The sequence below is a fragment of the Globicephala melas genome, chromosome 1, assembly GCF_963455315.2.
Source record: "Globicephala melas chromosome 1, mGloMel1.2, whole genome shotgun sequence".
Taxonomy (NCBI): Eukaryota; Metazoa; Chordata; class Mammalia; order Artiodactyla; family Delphinidae; genus Globicephala; species Globicephala melas.
This window is the reverse complement of record NC_083314.1, coordinates 150,401,966-150,424,180: the sequence shown is the minus strand read 5'-3', so window position 1 is coordinate 150,424,180 and position 22,215 is coordinate 150,401,966. Positions and strand designations below refer to the sequence as shown.

The window sequence follows — 22,215 nt, the reverse complement described above, 5'->3', positions numbered from 1 at the left end:
GACCAAAAAGTTTGCGAGCCGTTGCTCTCCTTTAAAAATAATTAATTAATTAATTAATTTTTGTCTGCGTTGGGTCTTTGTTGCCGTGTGCGGGCTCCTCATTGCGGTGGCTTCTCTTGTTGCAGAGCACAGGCTCTAGGTGCGCAGGTTTTAGTAGTTGTGGCCCGTGGGCTCTAGAGCGCAGGCTCAGTAGCTGTGGCACATGGGCTTAGTTGCTCTGCAGCATGTGGGATCTTCCCGGACCAGGGCTCGAACCCGTGTCCCCTGCATTGGCAGGTGGATTCTTAATCACTGCACCACCAGGGAAGTCCCCATTGCTTTTCTATATAAAGACCAACATTTCCACTTGTTCAGTGGATCCCATCCTCAGTCATCTACTCAAAAACAGAGCTCTTGTAGTTCTCTATCCAGCAGTACTACTCCATTCCTCTCCTATGAGCTTATTTGTACTGCATAGTCTTATTATTTGTATCGCATAGTCTTCCCTTGGTATTCATGGGGGATTGGTTCCAGGATACCCCCGCCCCCCGCCCCCAGTACCAAAATCTGTGTATTCTCAAGTCCCTTATATAAAATGTCATAGTATTTGCATATAACCGAACACATACTCCTATATACTTTAAATTGTCTCTAGATTACTTATACTACCTAGTACAACATAAATAGTTGTAAATATTATGAAAATGCTATGTAAATAGTTGGCCAGTATGCAGCAAATTCAAGTTTTGCTTTTTGGAGCTTTCTGGAATTACCACACACTGTACACCCCCCCCCCCGAGTATTTTTAATCTTTGGTTGATGAGAAGGGCAAACTGTATTCCTTTTTTTTTTAAAGAAGATGTTGGGAGTGGGAGTTTATTAATTAATTTATTTTTGGCTGCATTGGGCCTTCATTTCTGTGTGTGGGCTTTCTCTAGTTGTGGCAAGTGGGGGCCTCTCACTATCGCGGCCTCTCTTGTTGCAGAGCACAGGCTCCAGAGGCGCAGGCTCAGTAGTTGTGGTGCGCAGGCTCAGTAGTTGTGGTACACAGGCCTAGTTGCTCCGCGGCATGTGGGATCCTCCTAGACCAGGGCTCGAACCCGTGTCCCCTGCATTAGCAGGCAGATTCTCAACCATTGCGCCACCAGGGAAGCCCTGTATTCCTATTTTTAACCCTTCATTGATCCCCCACATCCCCTTCTACCTATTACTTCATTTCTGTTTCTTGGACAAGAAAACATGAAAGAGTTGTTGTTACTTTGTTTCTTTACTTCCCCTTTTTTATTTCCTGAACATTCTTCAAGTTTTTCTTTCACCATTCTAAAATGGTCTTGGGCTTCCCTGGTGGTGCAGTGGTTGAGAGTCCGCCTGCCGATGCAGGGGACACGGGTTCGTGCCCTGGTCTGGGAAGATCCCACATGCGGCTGGGCCTGTGAACCATGGCTGCTGAGCCTGCGCGTCCGCAGCCTGTGCTCTGCAGCGGGAGAGGCCACAACAGTGAGAGGCCTGCGTACCGCAAAAAAAACAAAAAAAAAGTGGTTTTGCTTAATGGTCATTAATGCCATCTATATTATTCCTTAATCTAGTGATTAGTTAATCTTGTCAGTAACGTTTGATCCAGTGGATCACTTTCTTTACATGTCTTCATTTGGCTTCAGGGATACTATATTTTTTTCCCTTACTAGCTATTCTTTTTTCAGTAGGGGGAGTGACAAGGGCTTGTTCTTCCCCATTTCCCCTGCCTCTGATGTAGAAATGCTCTCAGGGCTCAGTCCTATGACTTCTTTATTAATAGTCACTCCCTAGGTAAATCTCCCCCAGTTTAGCTCAGGCCTGTGGCTTTAAGCGCATAACACCCCATTTGTATCTTTAGTCCTTACATGTTTCTTGAATCTCTTCCTTTGAATATCTTGGAGGTTCAGTAGGCATCTTACAATTAACATGTCCAAAACTAGATTACCCTGCCCCTCACCTGCTTTTTCCTCAGTCGACTATCTCAGTAAATGGCAGTGTTGTATAAATCTTGATCTAGATGGTCTAGATGATCTAGAGATCTAGATGGTCCCTGCCACTAACTCTGTTTTCACATCTGTAAAATGGAGATAAGTTACAGCCTTAGGAAGTGGATACCAAGATTAAATGTAAATATAGGTATAATTATCACATGACACATAGTAAGTGTCCATTGTTATCACGGTTGCCCAGGCCAGAAAGCATTGGTTTTATCACTTTCATTCAAGAAATTATGTATCCAGTACGTTAGCAAATTCCAAAATAAGTATATTGAAAATCTAACCATTTCTACTATTTCCTCGGTCTTAGCCTAGATTCTTTCTAAGTAGTCTTCTCCTTCTATTATTATTATTATTGTTTTGAAGGTTTTTTTTTTTTTTTTTTTGGGTTGTGCTGGGTCTGTGCGTAGGCTTTTTTCTAGTTGTGGCGAGTGGGGGCTGCTCTTCGTTGTGGTGCGTGGGCTTCTCATTGCAGTGGCTTTTCTTGTTGTGGGACACAGGCTGTAGGTGCACAGGCTTCAGTAGTTGTGGCTCATGGGCTCTAGAGCACAGGCTCGGTATTTGTGACACACGAGCTTAGTTGCTCTGCGGCAAGTGGAATCTTCCCGGACCAGGGCTTGAACCCGTGTCCGCTACATTGGCAGGTGGATTCTTAACTGCTGCGCCATCAGGGAAGTCCCCTAAACTGCACATTTTTGAAGTGAGCAATTTGATGAGCTTTTACATGTGTATATACCTGTAGACCAATATCATAAGATAAGGATATATTTATCATCTCAATTTCTTTATGCTCCTTTGTACTTCATTCCCTCTCCAGGCAACCACTAATCTACCTTCTGTTGCTGTAGATGAGTTTGCATTTTGTAGAATATTATCTAAATCGAATCATACTGTATGTACTTTTTTTTTGGCATCTTTGATTCAGCATAATTAAGATTCATCCATGTTATGTGTTTCAACAGTTCATTCCGTTTTATTGATATTCCATATTGTGGATATATCACAGTTTATCCATTTGGGTTTCTAGTTTTTGGCTACTGTAGATAAAGCTGCTGTGAATATTTGTGTACGTGTCTTTATGGGCATATACTTTCATTTCTCTTGGGTTAATACCTAGGAATGGAATGGCTAGATATCATATGGTGGGTATATATCTAACTTTAAGAAACTCTCCAGCTGTTTTCTAAAGTGACTCTCCCATTTTACATTCCCGTCAGCAGAATATGAGAGTTCTAGTTGTTCTACATCTTTGCCAACACTTGATGTGGTCAGTCTTTACATTTTCACCATTCTAGTGGGAGTATAATAGTATCTCATTATGAGTTTAATTTGCATTTCTCAAATGACTGATGTTGTTGAGCGTCTTTTCATGTGCTTATTTACCATTCATATATCTTAGTAGTGAGTTTTTTTAGTGATAGGTAAGTGTGGGTTAGCTAAGCCTTGCCAGAGTAGTTCAGAGGTTTAAAGAAATTAAAGTATTATGGTTTAAATGTAGCAGGTATTCCAAAAATGTTGGTTCTAAAAGTATTTGACATTTGAAAAAAATCTTTCTCTTGCAGTCTGGATGTGGATAGTGAAGCTAAGAAACTATTGGGTTTAGGACAGAAACATCTGGTGATGGGGGATATTCCAGCAGCTGTCAATGCCTTCCAGGAAGCAGCTAGTCTTTTGTAAGTACTGTGTTTTGCTATGATGGGATATTGTGTTCCTAATAAAGTTGAATCATAAAAAGTTGTTTAATGGGATAAAAAGAATAAAGAGCAAGAGTTTAAGAAGATTTGATTATTTTTCATGTGTAAATTTATAACTATAAAACTTATGTATCACTGACCAGTTTCAGCCTTTGATTTTCCTGAGTTAAGGTAATTTGTTTTCTGTTCATCACTAACTAACTTGTCCTGGTTTTGGTTCAGGGTCATATTTGTCCATTTTTCCCCACAACCCTTACTCCTTCTAGAACAGAGTCTTACTCCTGGATGTCTGCAATAATCTTTTCAGATTATTGGCCTCTGGCCTCTGGTCTCTTCATTATCACCTGAGTCTGAAGAGCTGAGGTTCTGGTATTCAGTGCTGTGCTAAGGGTAGGGCCCAGATTTCATCTGATGCTGAGTATTTAGGTATTTTTATATAAAAGTATGTGGTTATCTTAAAATGAAAATGTTAAAATCTAAGTTTTTAAGATTAAGCACATAGAAACACACTTCTTAGCTTATTCCTTATTCCTGGAAAGTTCAGTATTCTCACTGTCCTGCCATTAAGGGTATTTAGGAGGAAAATTTGAGATGCATTATCCTAATCTAGTAGACTACCCTTAAACATGACCTTCATCACAATAGTTTCTTTGTTTAGTTGTACTGTTTACTCTCACTAATCTCTCAGGCTATTAGTTGGCCTGACTTAGCATGATTTCTGCCAAGCCTTTACCCCATGATAGCTGGTCTCCTTACTCCACATAAAGTACCTCCTCCTTACCATTTATCACACTTGTGATTTTTTTCCTCTTCTTCTTCCCTGTCTAGATATTAATAGTTTAAATTTGTATATATAGTGCTATCTGTATTTCTGAGCATTATTTTAAATGATTTTATATACATTAACTTAATTAGTGCTTGCAATATCTCTGACTGGTTCTTAACATTTCCATTTTACAGATGAGAAAACTGAGGTACTGTGAGATTAAGTAACTTGACTAAGGTTAAAAGTTAGAGGCAGGATTTGAACCTAGGCAGTCAGGCTCCAGAGAACATTCTCTTAACTCTTTATCATCATGCCTTTCCATGGACCTTATTCATGCTTTGGGTCCCAGCCAAAGGCCCTCTAACTCTAACAATATTCTGGCCCGTATTGACCCCTATCATATACCAGGAGAAACGCCTATTAATGTAATTTGGCTCTTAGATTATATAGTATAACTGTAGCAAATGGATGTCTTTTAGAGTATATATTATATTCTAATTATATAATGTATATTATATATCTAAATTTGTAATTATATACTATATAGATGAAGAACAGGCAACATTAATTCATTCATTCTTAAAGTCCCTTGGACCTTGACTTCAAAGCAAGAGGAGTGGAGCATTGGTTTCCTAGAAGGATGTGTTACAGAAGAAATGTCATTTTATAGCTAAAGAACTAGGGGAAGAAATTTTTAGACTAGATGTTAATTCAGATCTTAGCTGTTACTCTCTTTGTAGAGGTAAGAAGTATGGAGAGACAGCTAATGAATGTGGAGAAGCCTTCTTTTTCTATGGGAAATCGCTTTTGGAGTTGGCAAGGTATGTCTTTCAAGCCAAGTCTTTAAGGAATATGTTTTGTATCATAGTAGTCTTATTTAAAAACTTGCTTCTTTGTTTGCTAAGATTGTTTACTAGCTTTGAGATTTCACATGAGCTAAGCGGGACTGGTTTTACTGGGGGGGGTTTAGAAGGAGCATGAAATATTGATGGAAGTTTTTTTTTGGCAGGGGGGGCATGCTGCGGGCTTGTGAGATATTAGTTCCCCAACCAGGGATTGAACTTGTGCCCCCAGCAGTGAAAGCGCGGAGTCCTAATCACTGGACCACCAGAGAATTCCCTTGATGGGAGTTTTGAAAGTCACCTGATACAAAGAGTAAAGTTATACTTAAATTTTGACTTTTGCAGTAATTAGAAGCAGAGGTCTTTCCATTAGTGAATAGTCAGTCAGTAATTTATCAAAGTCCAATTTAGAGAGAGAACCTTTGAAATCACTCTCAGCTAGCCCAAAACAGTCATCCATAAGAAGGACTGAATGAAGGACAATTTGAAAACACTGGCATGTGAAAATGTCTTAAGAGAAGACTCACAAGTAGTCTTAACTGTTGGAAAGTTGTGTATTTTCCACCAGAATTTATTAATCAGAATAAAATATATTGAGGGTACATAGAGGAGCAAATATTCTGTAATCTATTTAATCTCAGTTCTGCTAAGTTTTCTAATTTTGTAGAGCATTCTAAGGATTTGTCTTGAAAACCTTGCCAGAATGTTTTTGGCCATCTAGAGAAATGTAGGTGGATGAGAAGTTTGGGAAATATGGCCCTTTTGATAAGAGTCATCAGTGTTTTTTCAGGTGACTGGATAAAAAGGGTATGTTTATTTCTTTCAGTGCTCTTACAGCCTTAATTTATATTAAAAGTTTTGATCATTGCATTTCTTTCATGAGTGCTTATAGTTTATATTCTCTGTACTTGCTTACTCTTCTGTTGCTTTTATAATACAGGACTACAGTTTCTGTCTTACAAAGACTGTTAGGTTCTAGCCATCATACCTTTAGTGCTTTCTCCTTTTGTTCTGCTAGAATGGAGAATGGTGTGTTGGGAAATGCCCTGGAAGGTGTGCATGTGGAAGAGGAGGAAGGAGAAAAAACAGAAGAAGAAACTCTGGTAGAAAATAATGATAACATAGATGGTATGTGGAGTTACATGGGACATTCAAGAGATGCGACGTTGATTTCTTGTGTACAAGTGATGGAAATAGGGCTCTCCTTATCCTGAATGGTCTCTCCTGGGGTGACACCTGCATCTGGTGGAGACTGCAGGGGAGGTGGCTGATTACTGAAACAGATAGCAGGCTTTTGTAAGGGGATAACTTAATTTCCCAAATAAGTCTGGTTATTTAAATGGATGTTTTAAGTATTAAAACAACCTTAAATATTTTTCTGATGTGAATTTTAAAAAGTCTTTACAGCTCAGTTATTTTAATGGCTGTGCTTTTGGAGCCCTTTTACATTTTTTTGTGTCTAAGAAAATTAAATGTTAATTTCTAATTTGAGTTTGGCTGCTAGAATTTTACATATCAGATGGAGGTCTATATAGTGTATAGAAGAGAATGTAAAGCTTGGCATCTCTTACCTAACTGATATCAGAATGCTCAAGTAAAATAATATCTAATTTAAGGAGCTTGGGTTTCTTTTGCAGTAAGTTGCTCTGCTAGCTGGGAGTTTCCCTTTGCTTTTCTCAAGGGGGCAGATAATTTGCAGGCCATCTGCTAAAACATAAGCCAGGCTGTTTGAGGGTTTAAAGGGAATGTATTTTTAGTTTCCATTTATGCCTTTATCATTAAACTCGAAGACATGTTTATGCTTCATGTTCTTTAACCATGTAGAGGAAGCAAGGGAAGAGTTGAGAGAACAGGTTTATGACGCCATGGGAGAAAAAGAAGCCAAAAAAACAGAAGACAAGTCTCTGGTAAAGCCTGAAACGGATAAAGAACAGGAAACTGATATGGAGAAGGGTGGAAGAGAAGATATGGATATAAGTGAGCCTGCAGGGGAACTACAGGAAAAAGTTGAATCAACTCCAGATCAGTTAACTGAAACCACTAAAGAGGGAAAAGGAACAGCAGCACCAGAAGGACTGAATGAAGCTGAAGTCACTTCTAAGAAGGCAGAACGGGAAACACCAGATGCTGAGGAAGGAAAATCAGTTTCTGGAACTGACGTCCAAGAAGAGTTCAGAGAAAAAGGAGGTCAGGGAGAAGTAATTGCGAGCATAGAGGAGAAACCAAAAGAAGCTTCAGAAGAGCAACCTGTTGTGACTCTAGAAGAGCAGGGCACTGCAGTGGAGATAGAAGCAGTCAAGCCAGTGGATGTGGGTGGGGATGAGCCAAAGGAGCAGGTAGCTGTCCCTGCAAGTGAGCCAGGAAAGGCTGTTCTTGAGCAGTTGGTAGGGCAAGAATTGCCTCCTGCTGAAGAGTCACCAGAGGTGACAGCACAGGCTGCAGAGGCCTCGGCTGCAGAAGCTGGATCAGAAGTCTCCGAGAAGCCTGGGCAGGAGGAGCCAGTTCTCCCTAAGGATGGTGCAGTCAATGGACTATCAGCTGCAGGGGATCACACTCCCAATGAACCGAAGACTAATGCAGAAGGACGGACAGAAACAAAAGATGGCTCAGGACTAGAGGAGAAGGTCAGGGCAGAATTGGTTCCTAGCCAGGAGGAGACTAAGCTGTCTATAGAAGAGTCTGAGGCAGCTGGAGATGGGGTTGAGACTAAGGTAGCCCAGGGGGCTACTGAGAAATCCCCTGAAGACAAAGTTAAGATAGCTGCTAATGAAGAAACACAAGACAAAGAAGAACAGATGAAAGAGGGTGAAGGTAACCGGGACATGCAAGAGCTGCAGTGGGTGGAGTACATTCTGGATTTGACTCACTAATCATGGGTAAAAGTCAGCCTTCCATTCAGGATTTTCCGTCTGCCTTTAATCCGGATTAGGAAAGGGCTGAGTGAAAATGGGGTTAGTTTAAGAAGGTGGTGATAAGTTGAGCAAGTTAAAGCAAGTCTTCTTTAGCTGGCTTATAAACTAACGCTTTACTAACTGCAAAATAGGCCTTTCTGTGATATCTGAGACTTGGCTAGCTATCAGTAACTTGTACCATACTAGCCAATAAAGGTGGGTGGGAAGTGGGGTAGATAGGGAAATAGTGGGCTAGGCTGGCAGAGAATGCTGAATGGATGTTCACTTGCATGCCTCTTGATTTTTAAATTTACTGTTCACTTGGTTCCTTTTTCTCTGCTTTAGGAATCAGGATTAGAGCAGTAGAATCCACTGAATTGATACACTTAAGCAGGCATGCCATTTATATGAAGGCAGTTAACCCTTGAATGTTCTATCGCCAGAGTGGAAGAACTCTGGTAATCTTTACTTTTAGTCTTCAGTAAGTGTTTAGAGGCTTATTCACATTAGTTAAATTAGCCCCCTCCAAAGATAACAGAAAACCTAACCGTTAAGCCCTCTTGCTGCTTTCCCCCCTCATTTCATGCTTGCTTTGGCTGCTAAACTGAATTTTTTGTTACTTAGAACATTATAAAGTGTGAATGCTTTATATAGTATTATTGGTCTAATTGTGATTCAGTTTCATTAAGATGTATAAGCCTCTAATTACCAACTCCATAACTGGCACGTCTGACTTGAGTTATACTATCATTTGAGGATTCTACTGTCCATAAGATTTATCTAATGTTGTTATTAATAACCATAGGTATATTCTAATTAATCATTATTACACATATATATTACTTATATAATTGACAGACTACTTCGAGTTCTCTTAAGTTTTAGATGTTCAAAGACCCATTATCAATATGTGTAGCTGACTCTGGTAAACTTCCTTCAACCTATGTGCAGGTCCCTGTACTCCAGCCAGCACAGGCATGGTAACCAGTAGTGAATTGGCTAAATGGTAGAACCATTGGGCTACTTATTGGGCTTTAGGAGATATCTATGGGAAAAGCACAGAACTGAATTCCTCAATTTAAAAAAACCTCCCATGTCTTAATTTTTAATGATAATTAGCTAGAGCAGTAAAAAGCTCTGCTGGCTCTCTGAAGTTGGACTTTGAATAATAAGCTACAGTAGAGATGTCATTTCTCCACAGTTCAAAAACTATTCATTTGAGTCTCACAAGTAACATTGTTAGAGCTCTCACATACATTACTTTTGATTTCCAAAATACAGTACTGTGTAAGTAGGTAGTATTACTCCAGTTATAGTGATGAGGAAGCTGAGGCTTAGGGGTTACGTGACTTGTTTAGGGTCAAACAGTACATCACAGTACTGGAATCTGACCCTAGATCTGATTTGAATGTATTGTTCTTCCAAAGATACCTCACACTGAGGAAGGCAACTTTCATCCCTTCTGTTAACCCACCTCTTGTCAGAAATTTACATGGTAACACTAGCCTGCAGAAATCTTACAAGAGGTTTTCTCTTAAAACCTCCATTTCCTGCCATCTCTTGGGCTCTTTATATCCCTTAAAAAAAAAAGATAATAAGCCTATTCTTTTCTCATTGTCACACTAGATATGATTGGTAAGTGAACAAAATTTTAATGTTGTAGGCATAAAGCTTGGCCATGCTCAGACAGACTGTACAGGTCAATTTGTAGTGTTTCCTGACTATCCTTTGGGAATGCTAGAATAACCAGAGAATCAGCAGATTGCCTTTACTTGGCCTTTGAGAGTCATTCTTCTGGTTTGCACAACTCTCTGCCCGTACTGTTTTGAAGATGCTACAAGATCAGAGAAATGGTATGTTATAAAACATTGTTTCCCTTTCTCTGAAGGATGGCATACCACAAAAAAGACTCCATTTTCAAAGAAGCTTAGAAAATATTTTAACAGATCTCTTTACTGAGGCCTTCACTGCATTCCTAGTAATATGTGGGTACAGGTTACCAGGTTGGAAAGTGTTATTTTAAAGTAATGGCTTTCTCTTTAACCTAGCTCCCTCTCCACCATTCCATGAAGGTAGTACAGATTCCTCAAGAGAAACCAATATTTTTCTCAGACCATTATAAGAATTTTAATTTAAAAATTTGATGTAAAACTCCAAATAACTATTTTATGCAAATTAGATGTCAACTTTTAGCATTTTGGTATGAGTGGAACAGATACCAGATAAATAAGAAGGACATAGAATAACAACATTTTGTCAAATTTTCCTACAAATTGGGAAGGTAAGGTGTTTGGTTTTTTTAGTATTGTGAGAAATACAAAGATCTGCTTCACCTGTCATATATTCTGGTGGAGGATGGGCTTCATTGTCAGAGTCAATAAAACCACCCATCTAGTCTAACATCAGGGAACTAAGTACACAAACCACTTCGAAATTTGGGCATGGAAATATAATGGTGTATGGTGGTGTGGGTACTTATATTTCAGAAGCACCAAATTACATAGTCAACAGGAGAAAAGGGAGGCACTTGATAAAATGCGGTTTGTTTGCTGTAGAGGTTAACTATAATTAGCTTGTAACTTTAACTGGTTCTTAGAGGGCTTTAGTTTGTCCTAATTTATAGGACTTTTCTGTGCCTATTCCCATCCCGAAGCAGTATTGTTAGATAAAAGTCCTTTAACCTGACTTCATGGCTCTAAGGCCTAGTTTTTAGTTAGGAGACAATATTTGAGCTTTTCTGCTGGTGTTAAATGCTTAATGAAAGATGGCAGAGATAGGCACATTATACCCATTTCATGAATTGTGGACCCCCAAAGGTTCATTTATTAATCACTTGACATTTTGAACTTTAAGTGATGTGTAGAGCTATTTATCAGCAGCCTGTCCTTACAGGCAGTTAACTTGTGAGTGTTGTTAATATGGTGAAATACGGTGTTGATATGGCTGGAAATTTTAACATGGTACTGCTCACTCAAATTCTGTACGTGCTAGAGCTGGCTGGAGTGTGTGGCATGCTCATTGGTGAGAGTTGGTAAGGGCTATGCTTTTACGTTCACAGTTCTGTTGTGGGAAAGCTAGTCTCTTGAGTATTCTTGCTTTGAATGGACTGGAGTAATTTAACTTTTGGTATTTTCTTAGCCTTATTAGTATTAACTGACAGTTGGCTTAAAGACCCCAGGAATACTGGCTGAGGCCTCCAACTGATTCTGGTTGAGTAGATGGGAGCTTCTAAAGCCCATGAATAAAAGTCAGCTAATCTGTTTTGATCTGAACGGTCCAGGTTGACTTTTAGAAGAGAAACACAGCCTGTTGATCATTGAAGCTCTGAACCATAGACACTATAAGATTATACAGTCTAAGTCTGGATTAGACTTGAATTAGACTGTTAACCACTGGCTTTATTATTTACATCCAGTTCAGATGTTAACTGATTTGGCTTAGTATCTGGCCTGTCCTACCTCAGAATATAGGTTATTTGACAAATGTTTATTGGAATTTTTGACTTGTCAGATCCTTAATATTCTCAATACTGAAGAATTTTTACTTGCAGAAACCGAGGGCTCAGAAGAGGAGGATAAAGAAAATGACAAGGCTGAAGAAACACCAAATGATTCACTTCTTGAAAACAAGGTGAATTATTTGTTCAGTATCATTGTCTACTTTCTTATTGTGGGACTTTGGTTTACTAGTGTAGGCATGATTATTATAGGTAGCTGTTTCTTGGTTAGGGCTTGGGGACCCTTTATTCATGTTGGGAATAGACAGATCCATTTGAACCCAGGGGGTCCTGTCAGTTAGGACATGACCCAACATATCACTGCTAACTATCACTGACATAAGGTGATATGGGGTAGACTTTGTAGGGGTCCATTCTGTAGGTTTAGGGAGAAAAATATGAACTTTGAATCCTATATCAGTCTCTCCCCGTCCCACGCCCCCAAGCTATACTAAATTATACATTTAGATTTATAATCAAATGATGCCTGTCTTGTACTTCTGCCTAATACTAATGATTTGGATATACTTCAGTCTCTTCAAGAAAATGAAGAAGAGGAGATTGGGAACCTAGAGCTTGCCTGGGATATGCTGGATTTAGCAAAGATCATTTTTAAAAGGTAAAACTCTTGGTGCTTCTAGGTTGGGAGCTTGGTGGTTGAAGACAAAGCAGTTAGGGTTCGACAGATGCTTATTAATAAGGTTTCTGACCATCTTTCCTCCTTTTAGGCAAGACACGAAAGAAGCTCAGCTTTATGCTGCACAGGCACATCTTAAACTTGGAGAAGTTAGTGTTGAATCTGGTAATACATTTTCCATTTTACTCTCTTTTCTAACACATCCCTTGCCCCTGCCTTAATCTTCCTCTAATTCCTTAAAATCTAGCTCAATTGATCATAAATTGTGGGCAATTAGCTTTAAAAGGATAGTAGGCTTTTTTTCTTTTTGGCCGTATTGTGCAGCATGTGGGATCTTAGTTCCCCAGCCAGGGATTGAACCCCTGCCCCCTGCATTGGGAGTGCGGAGTCCTAACCACTGGACCGCCAAGGAAGTCCTTCTCAGTAGGGTTTTTTTTTTTTTTTTTAAATTTATGGCTGCGTTGGGTCTTCCTTGCTCTGCGTGGTCTTCTCTAGTTGGGGTGAGCGGGGGCCACTCTTCGTTGCAGTGCACGGGCTGCTCATTGCGGTGGCTTCTCTTGTTGCGGAGATGGGCTGTAGGCACGCAGACTTCAGTAGTTGTGGCTCACAAGCTCTAGAGTGCGGGCTCAGTAGTTGTGGTGCACGGGCTTAGTTGCTCCGTGGCATGTGGGATCTTGCCGGACTGGGGCTCAAACCTGTGTCCCCTGCATTGGCAGGCGGATTCTTAACCACTGCACCACCAGGGAAGCACCTCAGTAGGTTTTTTAAAGTCATTTTGATGGTTTTTAGTCAAGGGTCCTGGAGATGCTACAAAGAAAAATGAAATATAAGATGGGAGCATATTCCTGCAGCATGGTCTGAAATTTTAGAAGTATTGCTTGCTGTTTTTCTCTTCGTTAGAGAATTACATCCAAGCTGTGGAGGAGTTCCAGGCTTGCCTAAACCTGCAGGAGCAGTACCTGGAAGCCCATGATCGGCTCCTTGCAGAGACCCACTACCAGCTGGGCTTGGCCTATGGGTACAACTCTCAGTATGATGAAGCAGTGGCACAGTTCAGCAAATCTATTGAAGTCATTGAGAAGAGAATGGGTGAGTAAGCATCAGCTGTTTCCACAATGATTTTGATGGATCCAGTATTGACAGTTAAAAAAAAAAAGGCATCTTTTGTGTTATCTGTTACTGATCACTTCAGCCTGTTCTTCCTAGCTGTACTTAATGAGCATATGAAGGAGGCCGAAGGGTCACCTACTGAATATGAGAAAGAAATTGAGGAGCTGAAGGAGCTGCTACCTGAAATTAGAGAGAAGATAGAAGATGCAAAGGAGTCCCAGCGTAGTGGGAATGTAGCTGAATTGGCTCTGAAAGCAACTCTGGTTCGTTTGGTTTCCTTTTAAAGTTTTGATAATAGTATATTCGATATTGTTGAAGGCCCTTTATCATGGTATTAGCGTGACATTTGCTTAAGAATCTTAACTTATGACTTGGTTTCCAGGGAGTTGGAGGTCAGAGGGAATGTGAGAACTCATATACTGTTCCTCTCACATAGTAAATATTAATGTGTGGGTTTGAATTCTATCTCAGCTACTTACTATGTGTGACCACGGGTATGAGTAGAGGAGGTGAGTGATGTTGCTACTATATGGTGGCCACTAGTATTTGAGGTCTTAAACAGTTGCTTGTAGGTGGGTGACCTGGTCGGCTCTGTCCTGGGACCCACCTGGGTTTGTCATCTCTCACACAGGTGGAGAGCTCTACTTCAGGTTTCACTCCTAGTGGAGGAGGCTCTTCAGTCTCCATGGTGGGTATTCAGGTGGTTTTTGTCACTTAATATTAGACCTCAGTGTTTGTCTAGGAGTACATTGCTAACAAAGGTTTCTTATTGCCAGATCGCCTGTAGAAAGCCAACAGATGGTGCTTCCTCATCAAATTGTGTGACCGATATTTCTCACCTTGTCAGAAAGAAGGTAAATCTATATGTGGTCATTTCTTTTCTGTCTTCTTCTCACTCTGCATTTTTTTTTCCTCCAAATGATACATGAGGAGTATCTTTCCTATGAACACCCCTCATACTAGGTGCAATAAGACATTCGTTTTGCAAAAATAGGCGAGGATTTGAATGAAGATCGGTCTTGACTGAGTATGTCTTCTAGCAAAACTTTCCTGGTTTTTAGCCCAAGGGCTCTCAGGAAAAGTGATGAGGAGGACTGGTCAGATCAGCCCATCTTAGGAAGCTGGCAGGTTTACAGTAGTCATTCAGCAGCAGATCTCTTGATACTTAAACTTGTGTGAGTCTGCCTTCTGCCTGTTGCAGTAATTTTTTTCTCTTGTGGAAGAGCCTGAACTCTTGCTTTGTTTCCTGACTCAAATGTAGGAATTCAAATTTGTGGGTTGGTTACTGTTCAGATCTATTCCTCATCCCCACCCCACTCTTCCATTAGAGAGGCTGAATTGGTATGTTTGGGCAGACCAATCTGTTTCTGCAGAGGACAGGTTGTGGCCAGGGAGACCCTTAGAGCTGTGAATCCTGGTGTTGGGATCTTTGCACCATAGGGAAGAGGGGGGCGTTAAGGAATTGTTTTACAGTTGTCCTTTTGAAAACATTAAGCACACTTGTGAAGCCTTCACCATTAATTATATCTTTAGAGAAAACCGGAGGAAGAGAGCCCCCGGAAAGATGATGCAAAGAAAGCCAAACAAGAGCCGGAGGTGAATGGAGGCAGTGGGGATGCTGTCTCCAGTGGAACTGAAGTTTCGGAAAACATGGAGGAGGAGGTGGGCAGTTAAGCAGGGTTTGGACACTTGCCTCATTTCCCCTTGTTCTCAGGGCCTGGGGAAACCAGTCCTTCTAAGTGCATGTTCCCCAACTTGAGCCTGTTTGGATTACTTGAGTGCAACCCTCAAAAACAATGAGGTCATACAGGAAACAGTTTGGTTACAAAATATAGGACGTCTCATTGACAAATGGAACCTATATACATATCACCGGTCCCACTCTAATGAATGTATGAGAAGACACTTAATTGGCAAGACCATTCAGTCTTTTTTTGCTCCTCTTTCTAATATGAACACTGGCTCTGTCAGCCCTATTACAGAGAATTTAGGAAATGGCCTTATAAGTTGTGGTCATTGCTCTTTTAGTGTAGAGAGCAAAGCAGATAAGGGACCTGTGTTTATTTCCTCTGACTGAGGCCTGCTCAGTTGTGTAAGAAAGAATGGCTTAAAGTAGGGTCACTTATGCCCAGGCTCCCTGTTTATCTTCCAGGCTGAGAATCAGGCTGAATGCCGGGCAGCAGTGGAGGGAACAGTGGAGGCTGGAGCTACAGTTGAAAGCACTGCATGTTAAGAGAGGGAGCAGAGCCTTCCTCCCAATGGAAAGTGTTTTTGTATATAATGTATTTTTTCACTTTTGGGGGATTCTTTTTGTATAACTTCAATAAAGATTGTAAGCAAAGGTTGAGGCTTTGATGATTTTTTTTTTTTCCTTAAATATTGGCTAAATGTGTGCCTTGGAGCACTCCGGGTTTTATATGGTGGCCAAAGGTTTTTGTGGGGTTTTTTTCCCTCCTCTACTGATCTCTGTGTTGGAAGTTCTAATCCAGATTCCTGTCTGATGTGGAGGTGATGAAATCAAGTGTGGCTGTAGGCCCTTATCTTCCAATGGTGCTATATTTTTTCCATCTTAAATACTCTGAACCCAGCTGTCTTGTGAACTTGGAATGGTGCTCTCCCTGGACAGGAGCTATAAAAAACAAGACTTGGTGAAGATCTTGCTCTTCGGTGCTGATACTGTTTGATGGACTTTGACTGTGAACTGATAACAGCTTCTAAGCCAGGCCTTAGGTGGCACCTGTCTTATCCACCTCGTCTCCAACTGGGGCCATAATCCTGTCCTGGAAAAAAGAACTGAAGAAAACTTGGGGCTGGGGACGGGGGAGTGATCCTTGAGGAAACTGGTGTGCTAATTGTAGAAAATTGAGCTTTCTGGTTTGAAAGTGACTAAGGGACTGACTGATGGACACTCTGGATGTGGTTGGAAGAAGGAATCTGGGGGGAGAACTGGCTGGTTGAGTTATATTTGTTATAACAGAAAATATCAACAGTTGGAATTGTTACCTGTCCACAGTTTTGACTTCTTAAATAAAGATGCTAAAAAGCTCTTGGTCTCTGGACTTGTGTTTAAAGATCTTAAGAGTGGGATCATGGGCTGCCTGGAGCATTTCAGTGGGATGTGGGGTTGAAAGGTGGATAATGGGTCAGCAGGTCTGGCTGCCCAGTGTAAGGGTGCTGGTGGTTAGGGCACTGTTACTAAAGCCATCCCATTGGGCCCTCGCTGATGTCCAGGGTACAGGGCTAGTGTGAGACCCATGACTCGGCTGCCTCTGACCTGACCTTTAAGAAATTGGTATTCACCAGGCAGTATTTGGATCTGAATTCCAAACAGTGCCTGCCCTCTACTACCTAAGGGGTTTAGTATTTCCAGCATTCATAGGGCTACTTTGCTGCACTGTAGAGACAGCAGGTTAGAACCTGCAGTTTGAATATCTAATGTTGGAGGCGGAGGGAGCTGGGAGCTTTTTTTTTTTTTTTTTTTTGGCGCAGTACGCAGGGCTCTCACTTTTGTGATCTCTCCCGTTGCAGAGCACAGGCTCCGGACGCGCAGGCTCAGCGGCCATGGCTCACGGGCCTAGCCGCTCCGCGGCATGTGGGATCTTCCCGGACTGGGGCACGAACCTGGACTCTTTACCACTGCGCCACCAGGGAAGCCCGGAGGGAGTTCTTGACTACCAGGCCTTTGACCTTTGGCTGACACTGGGGTCTGGGGCCACGCCCAATATAACAATTCAGGTTTCACTTGTGACCATCCCCCCTGCCGCCAACTTGGGAGGAACATGACTGGGTTGTCTTTCTGTAAGTATATATGGCTACAGGAGCTCCCTGTTTCATGGTGACCTTGAGAACCTGGAAGGCTTCCTGGGTGATGTCCTGAAGAAGCTTGGATTTGGATGAAGAAGTGGGCGGTAAGACTGGCTTTAGCAAAAAAAAAACAGGAATGAGTTCATCAAGTTCCTTTAGCTGAATGAAAGACTGTCTCCAAGTCACCTTTCAGAGAATTTTCTTATATGCCAGGCAATACTGTAAATACCTGACATATCTGTTTAATCCTCACATCAATCTTTTTTACAGAAGGATAAGAAAGGCCAAGTACTTGTGGAAGGTGGTAGAGCTGTGATGGGAGCTCATGTTGTGTGTTCACATCTGTATTTGCTTCCAGACCCTCTGTCAGAACATGGAGTAGTAAAGCTGCAGATGGGAGAACAGGCCTCAGTCTAGGCCCCAGTCCTGTGCCTGTGAAGCTACTCTTACGCCCATTCTTCTGGACTCAGAAAGCCAGTGGGGGTGGGTCAAAGCTGTGCTGAGGGCGCAAACCCTCCTCTCTGTGCTTGACTCTGCCGCTGGTGGGGGTCTTCAGGAGGAGGGGGGTCAACAAAGCCAGCTGTTGGGGCCAGGGAGCTGGCCTCCAGTGAAGATGAGTTGGGCACCTGTGGAACAAGGAGAAGGTCGATCTTTAGCAAAAGGTTTATGTAGAGGTTAACAGCACAGTTTCTGGCGTCAGACCACCTTAGAGTCAACTGCTTACTGTGAACCAAGTTAACCTTGTGCTCTGATTTTCTTACTTGGTTACACAGTAGTACATACCTAATAGGATATGTGAGGGTCACATGAGTTAATTCACAGAAAACATTTAGTAGTGGGTTGGCACATACATAGTGGTCAACAAATGCTGGTTATTAACCACATCAGCCACACCTGTGGGGGCCCCAGTTATGGTTGGGCCCTCACCAGAGGTGGGTACTGGTACTCGTGGGCACTTGCTGGATTGATCTCTGCCAGTGTCTGTACATCTGCATCTCTTGCATTCACCAGCCGCAGAAAGAGCTCGGCCTGACCTACCTGGGAAAAGGTGAAATGGTACTGCATCTGTACCGTGGAGGACCCAGTCCCCATCCTCCACACTCACCTGGGGAATCCCATTCAGCTGCCCAAAGCTAAGGCTGGGGTCCAGAGGAAGGGTCCGAAGTGGGAGACGCCAGCGACCACTTAGTACCCTCTGATCCCGGTCAAATAGCACCAGCGAGGCCCAGGCTTTTGGCAGTGGTGCTTTAGCCCATGCCAGCCCCTGCCAGGCTTGCAGCTCACAGACCAAGGATACTGATGGTGAAGGTGGTAGTCTAGAGCAACCAAAAACAGGTGTCAGGAGCCAGAAGTGGCTCTGCTCCCTTCCTAGGACTTGGCCCTCAGGGCCAGTGGCCCTGTATACAGATGAGAAAATGTAGCAGAATGAGGGACAAGCCTCAATTGCGGCAAAAAGCACCAACATCATAAATCTCCACCTACTGACCTGGGTATAGGCTGCCTGCTGGCAAGGATGGCACAGTTGCCCATGGGCCCAGGAGCTGGAGGTGCGGGCAAGCAAAGGGCTGGGGGCAACGCTGTGGTCCCTCCTGTATCCTGTCCATCTCGGGCCAAGCCAGTCAATAGTTGCACCCAAATCCAAGAAGCCTCAAGGCCCCGCAGGAAGTCATAGAAAATGACAAGGCCAGCCCTAGGAAACACAGGCCTCAAGCGCACACACACCCAAGTCCTCCTCTCACCCTCCCAACCCCCAGCCAGTCCCCCCACCCTAGCTGGCCCTAGTGGGTCTCCTTAACCAGCAGTGGTGACCAAGTCACAAAGGATGTCAAAGGAGGGAGCAGGCCTCACCCAGGGTCGTAGGGTGCAGGGCCCAGAACGTCAGTTGTGGGCAGGAGGAAGTGTGGATCCAGGCCCATGTTCCTGGTCATGGTTCCAGGAAGCTGCGACTGCAGGGGAAGAGTCAATTCCTCCAGAAAGCCTCCTAGGTGTTCTATGCTCCCCCAACTGCACAGAGCAGAACTGCCCCTGTCCCAACCCCTGGGTCCTCACAGCCTTTTCGGCGCCACCCAAGAATAGGACGCCTGTGGAGTGTGGAAGCAGCGGCAGCGGGGGAGCCACTGGAGGTGGGAGGCTTGGGGGATCTTCCCTTCTTCTCAGGCGTGGGCTGGGATTGGCCACAAGTCTCGGCTCCCTGTGCCCTAGGTGCAGGGGAAGAGTAGGGCGCCCTTGAGCAGGACGCAGCAAGTAACTGGGCTGAGGTACTCCTCCCCCAAGAGCCAAACCCCTACGGACACCTGGAGATTGGCATGGACACAGACTGATTGGGCTCAGACACAGGTCTTATTCCCCGTGCATGGTGCCTCTAACCTCTTCCTCTGAGCCTGGCCTGCTGGGGAGGGCTAGGCGGGGGGGAATTGGGTGCTCACTGACCCCAGGGCACCCGGCCTGCACCCCTCTGCATCTGCAAAGCCAGGATTTCTGCCTCCAGGCGCCGATTTTCAGCCTCCACTGCTAGAAGCTCCTTGAATGCGGCACCTGCCTGTCTTCCTGCGATTGAACAAGTCTGACCTGTCATCTCTGACAGCTGGTGACCAGCTGCTCTGAGCAGCTCTCCAGCCTTAGGATTCTCTGGACAAGGCTGGACTTGTCAGCTAACATTGCAGGCACCCCCGCAAAGACAGGTGTTCTACCTTGGATTTTTGCTCAAGTGGTTCCCAAGCCAAAGATGTCCTCCCTCATCGCCCTTTTCTCTCCCCAGGGCTAAGGCCCTCCTGGCTGGCCCCCTCATGTTCACCCCTGCGGGTCCGCGACCGCGGAAGCTCCAGAGCTGACGCCTCCACTTGTAACTGCCATATCCAGCCCAGAATGCCGGTGTCCCGGCCCCCGCCTCGAATGTAGGCCTCACGCAGGGCCCTAGGGAGTAGGGGACAAGAAGGCAGAAGCGTTTTTCCAGGACCGATCAGCGCTTTGCCCCGTGCCCGCCTCGGGGCCCGGATCTTACCCGATCTCCGCAGCCAGAGTCCCTGGGTTTGCCTGTAGCACCGGACCACAGAGTTCTGCCTCTCGTAAGGCGTTCAGCCGGGTCCTGGGGTGGAGGACGGCCGGCGCGGGGGCGGAATCAAGGACCCAGACCCCGGGCCTCCGGCAGCGCCGCCCCTTCCCGACCTCACTCGCGCGGCCTTCCAGCCGAGTCCGGGTGCATACCTCGCACGTCCAGCCGGGCCAGGCCCCGCCCCCCGCTCCGGCCCCGCCCCCCCGCCAGCCGGTGACTCGGAGCTCCCGGGATCCGGCTCGTCGGCCTCACCCGGGGTTGGCCTGTAGCTGCTGAACGTGCGCCCCTAACTCCTCTAGAGCACCCCGCGTTCGCCCGGCCTCTGCCCGGAGTTCTCGAAGCTCCCGCTCCAGGCTGAATATGCGTGATTTCCCGTCCCGGGTCCAAGCCAAACCTTGGAGGTGCCGGCTCAGTTCTGAGGGGGTAAGAGATCAAATCAGAACGGGTCGGGCGACCTCAAGCCAAGGGGGAGGGTGGGCCCTAGTCCCCCTCTTTTCCCTTACCCTCGCCGCGTCGCTCCAGGGCACAGCTCTGTGCCTTGGTCTCTGCCAAGAGCCTTGCGTGAGTCCGGTGCAGCGCCCGCAGCCGCTCGCCGGGGCTCCCAGCAGTCTCGTAGTTGGGACCCTGAGTCGGTGCCTCTGACCGCCTCCAGGGCCCCTGTGACCCTCTGGGGACCTCTGTTATGCTGGGTCGCATTTCCTGCAGATACAGCCGCAGCCGCTGCACCTGGAGGTAACAGTAACCCGCAATCTCCATGTTGGGGTAATCTCACCCACGCGTGATCTATAGGTTTGGTGGGGAGGCTCAGTGGGGAAATCCAGGTATACCTCATCTGTTAGCCTCTTCAGAGCCGATTTGCTGGCCTCCTGGTCTGGGAGGCCCTGGTGTTCTTCTGGCACAACCTGGGTACAGGGTGTGGGGTGAGGAATCCTCTGAGAGTTACAGTCACTTCAGTACCATCTCATGGCCATGGAGGAGGCCCTTACCCTGGGTACCCGTGGTTCAGTGGCTATTGGGGGCTGTTCTCCAACTGTCAGCTCCCGGGGCTGACGGCCAATGCAGAAGCGCTGAGTGTGGGTGGCCAGCAGGGCCCAGGAACGGAAAACCATGTCACAGGACCCACAGGACAGGAGCCCTAGCTCCCCGGAGTGGGAGTCCATGGGATGGGACTCCTTTCCTGATAGCAGCCAAGACCTGCAGAAGACAGAACAGAGGGGCAGGGGAAAGGGAAAGGAGGATGAAATAGCCAAAGGCAGAGAGGAAAGGCCAGGTTTACCGGTTCAAGTTTATGTTTGGAGAGGAGCTAAAGCTCCCTGGGCAACAACCTCAGGTCTGGGCAGGTCTGGAGAGTGAGCGGGCAGGCTTGGTCACCTTAGGGAGGAGGCCCTGGCTTGAAAAAGATGTCATAAAATCTGTTCCACCTCATTGCATGAGTATGGGCAAGTCTCTAACACCACACCTTGGTTTTCTTGCCTATATTAATAAAAGGGAGCAAAGAGCTGCCTCCTAAACTAGCTGAGCCCATATCACATACTCCGTCTTGGTTATTTAATAGCCTCTGGCAGGGAAGTGTCACCTTGTTCGTTCTAGTTTTGCCCAAGTGGATGTAACCCAAGTTAGTGTCATTCTCCATTCCAAGGAATACCTGAGTAAGAGGAGGCATTCTGCCTGGAAACCATGTCTTTCCCGTAGACTAAAAGCTTTTCCTTGGGCTTCCCTGGTGGCGCAGTGGTTGGAGTCCGCCTGCTGATGCAGGGGACATGGGTTTGTGCCCTGGTCCGGGAAGATCCCACATGCCGTGGAGCAGCTGGGCCCGTAAGCCATGGCCGCTGAGCCTGCGCGTCCGGAGCCTGTGCTCCGCAACGGGAGAGGCCACGACAGTGAGAGGCCTGCGTACTGCAAAAAAAAGCTTTTCCTTGCACGGTGCCTCTC

General features: G+C 44.8%; 2 protein-coding genes across 3 annotated transcripts in view; one reads left to right on the top strand and one right to left on the bottom strand.

Moving 5' to 3' along the window:
* The window catches only part of NASP (nuclear autoantigenic sperm protein), a 34,020-nt gene extending 17,547 nt beyond the window's left edge, over positions 1–16,473 (top strand). Inside the window, exons 3-15 of one of the 2 annotated variants that reach the window (XM_030869984.2) lie at positions 3,554–3,664; positions 5,192–5,272; positions 6,312–6,421; positions 7,118–8,104; positions 11,735–11,814; positions 12,214–12,299; positions 12,409–12,482; positions 13,218–13,406; positions 13,524–13,690; positions 14,059–14,115; positions 14,204–14,281; positions 14,961–15,089; positions 15,580–16,473. In XM_030869984.2, the coding sequence (XP_030725844.1) occupies positions 3,554–3,664; positions 5,192–5,272; positions 6,312–6,421; positions 7,118–8,104; positions 11,735–11,814; positions 12,214–12,299; positions 12,409–12,482; positions 13,218–13,406; positions 13,524–13,690; positions 14,059–14,115; positions 14,204–14,281; positions 14,961–15,089; positions 15,580–15,660 (2,230 nt within the window). In that variant the 3' untranslated portion in view covers positions 15,661–16,473. The remainder of the gene's footprint in view (positions 1–3,553; positions 3,665–5,191; positions 5,273–6,311; positions 6,422–7,117; positions 8,105–11,734; positions 11,815–12,213; positions 12,300–12,408; positions 12,483–13,217; positions 13,407–13,523; positions 13,691–14,058; positions 14,116–14,203; positions 14,282–14,960; positions 15,090–15,579) is intronic. The other variant, XM_030869986.3, reaches the window with a different exon arrangement.
* A 433-nt stretch (positions 16,474–16,906) lies between these two features.
* Positions 16,907–21,507, bottom strand: CCDC17 (coiled-coil domain containing 17). Its single transcript, XM_060306079.2, is given in 14 exon segments — positions 16,907–17,788; positions 17,790–17,857; positions 18,159–18,269; positions 18,337–18,547; positions 18,718–18,921; positions 19,080–19,177; positions 19,281–19,429; positions 19,662–19,778; positions 20,026–20,144; positions 20,233–20,316; positions 20,536–20,698; positions 20,787–21,009; positions 21,111–21,215; positions 21,279–21,507. Coding segments are annotated over 14 exon segments (1,908 nt in total). The 5' UTR covers positions 21,444–21,507; the 3' UTR covers positions 16,907–17,697.
* Positions 21,508–22,215: the final 708 nt, after the last annotated feature.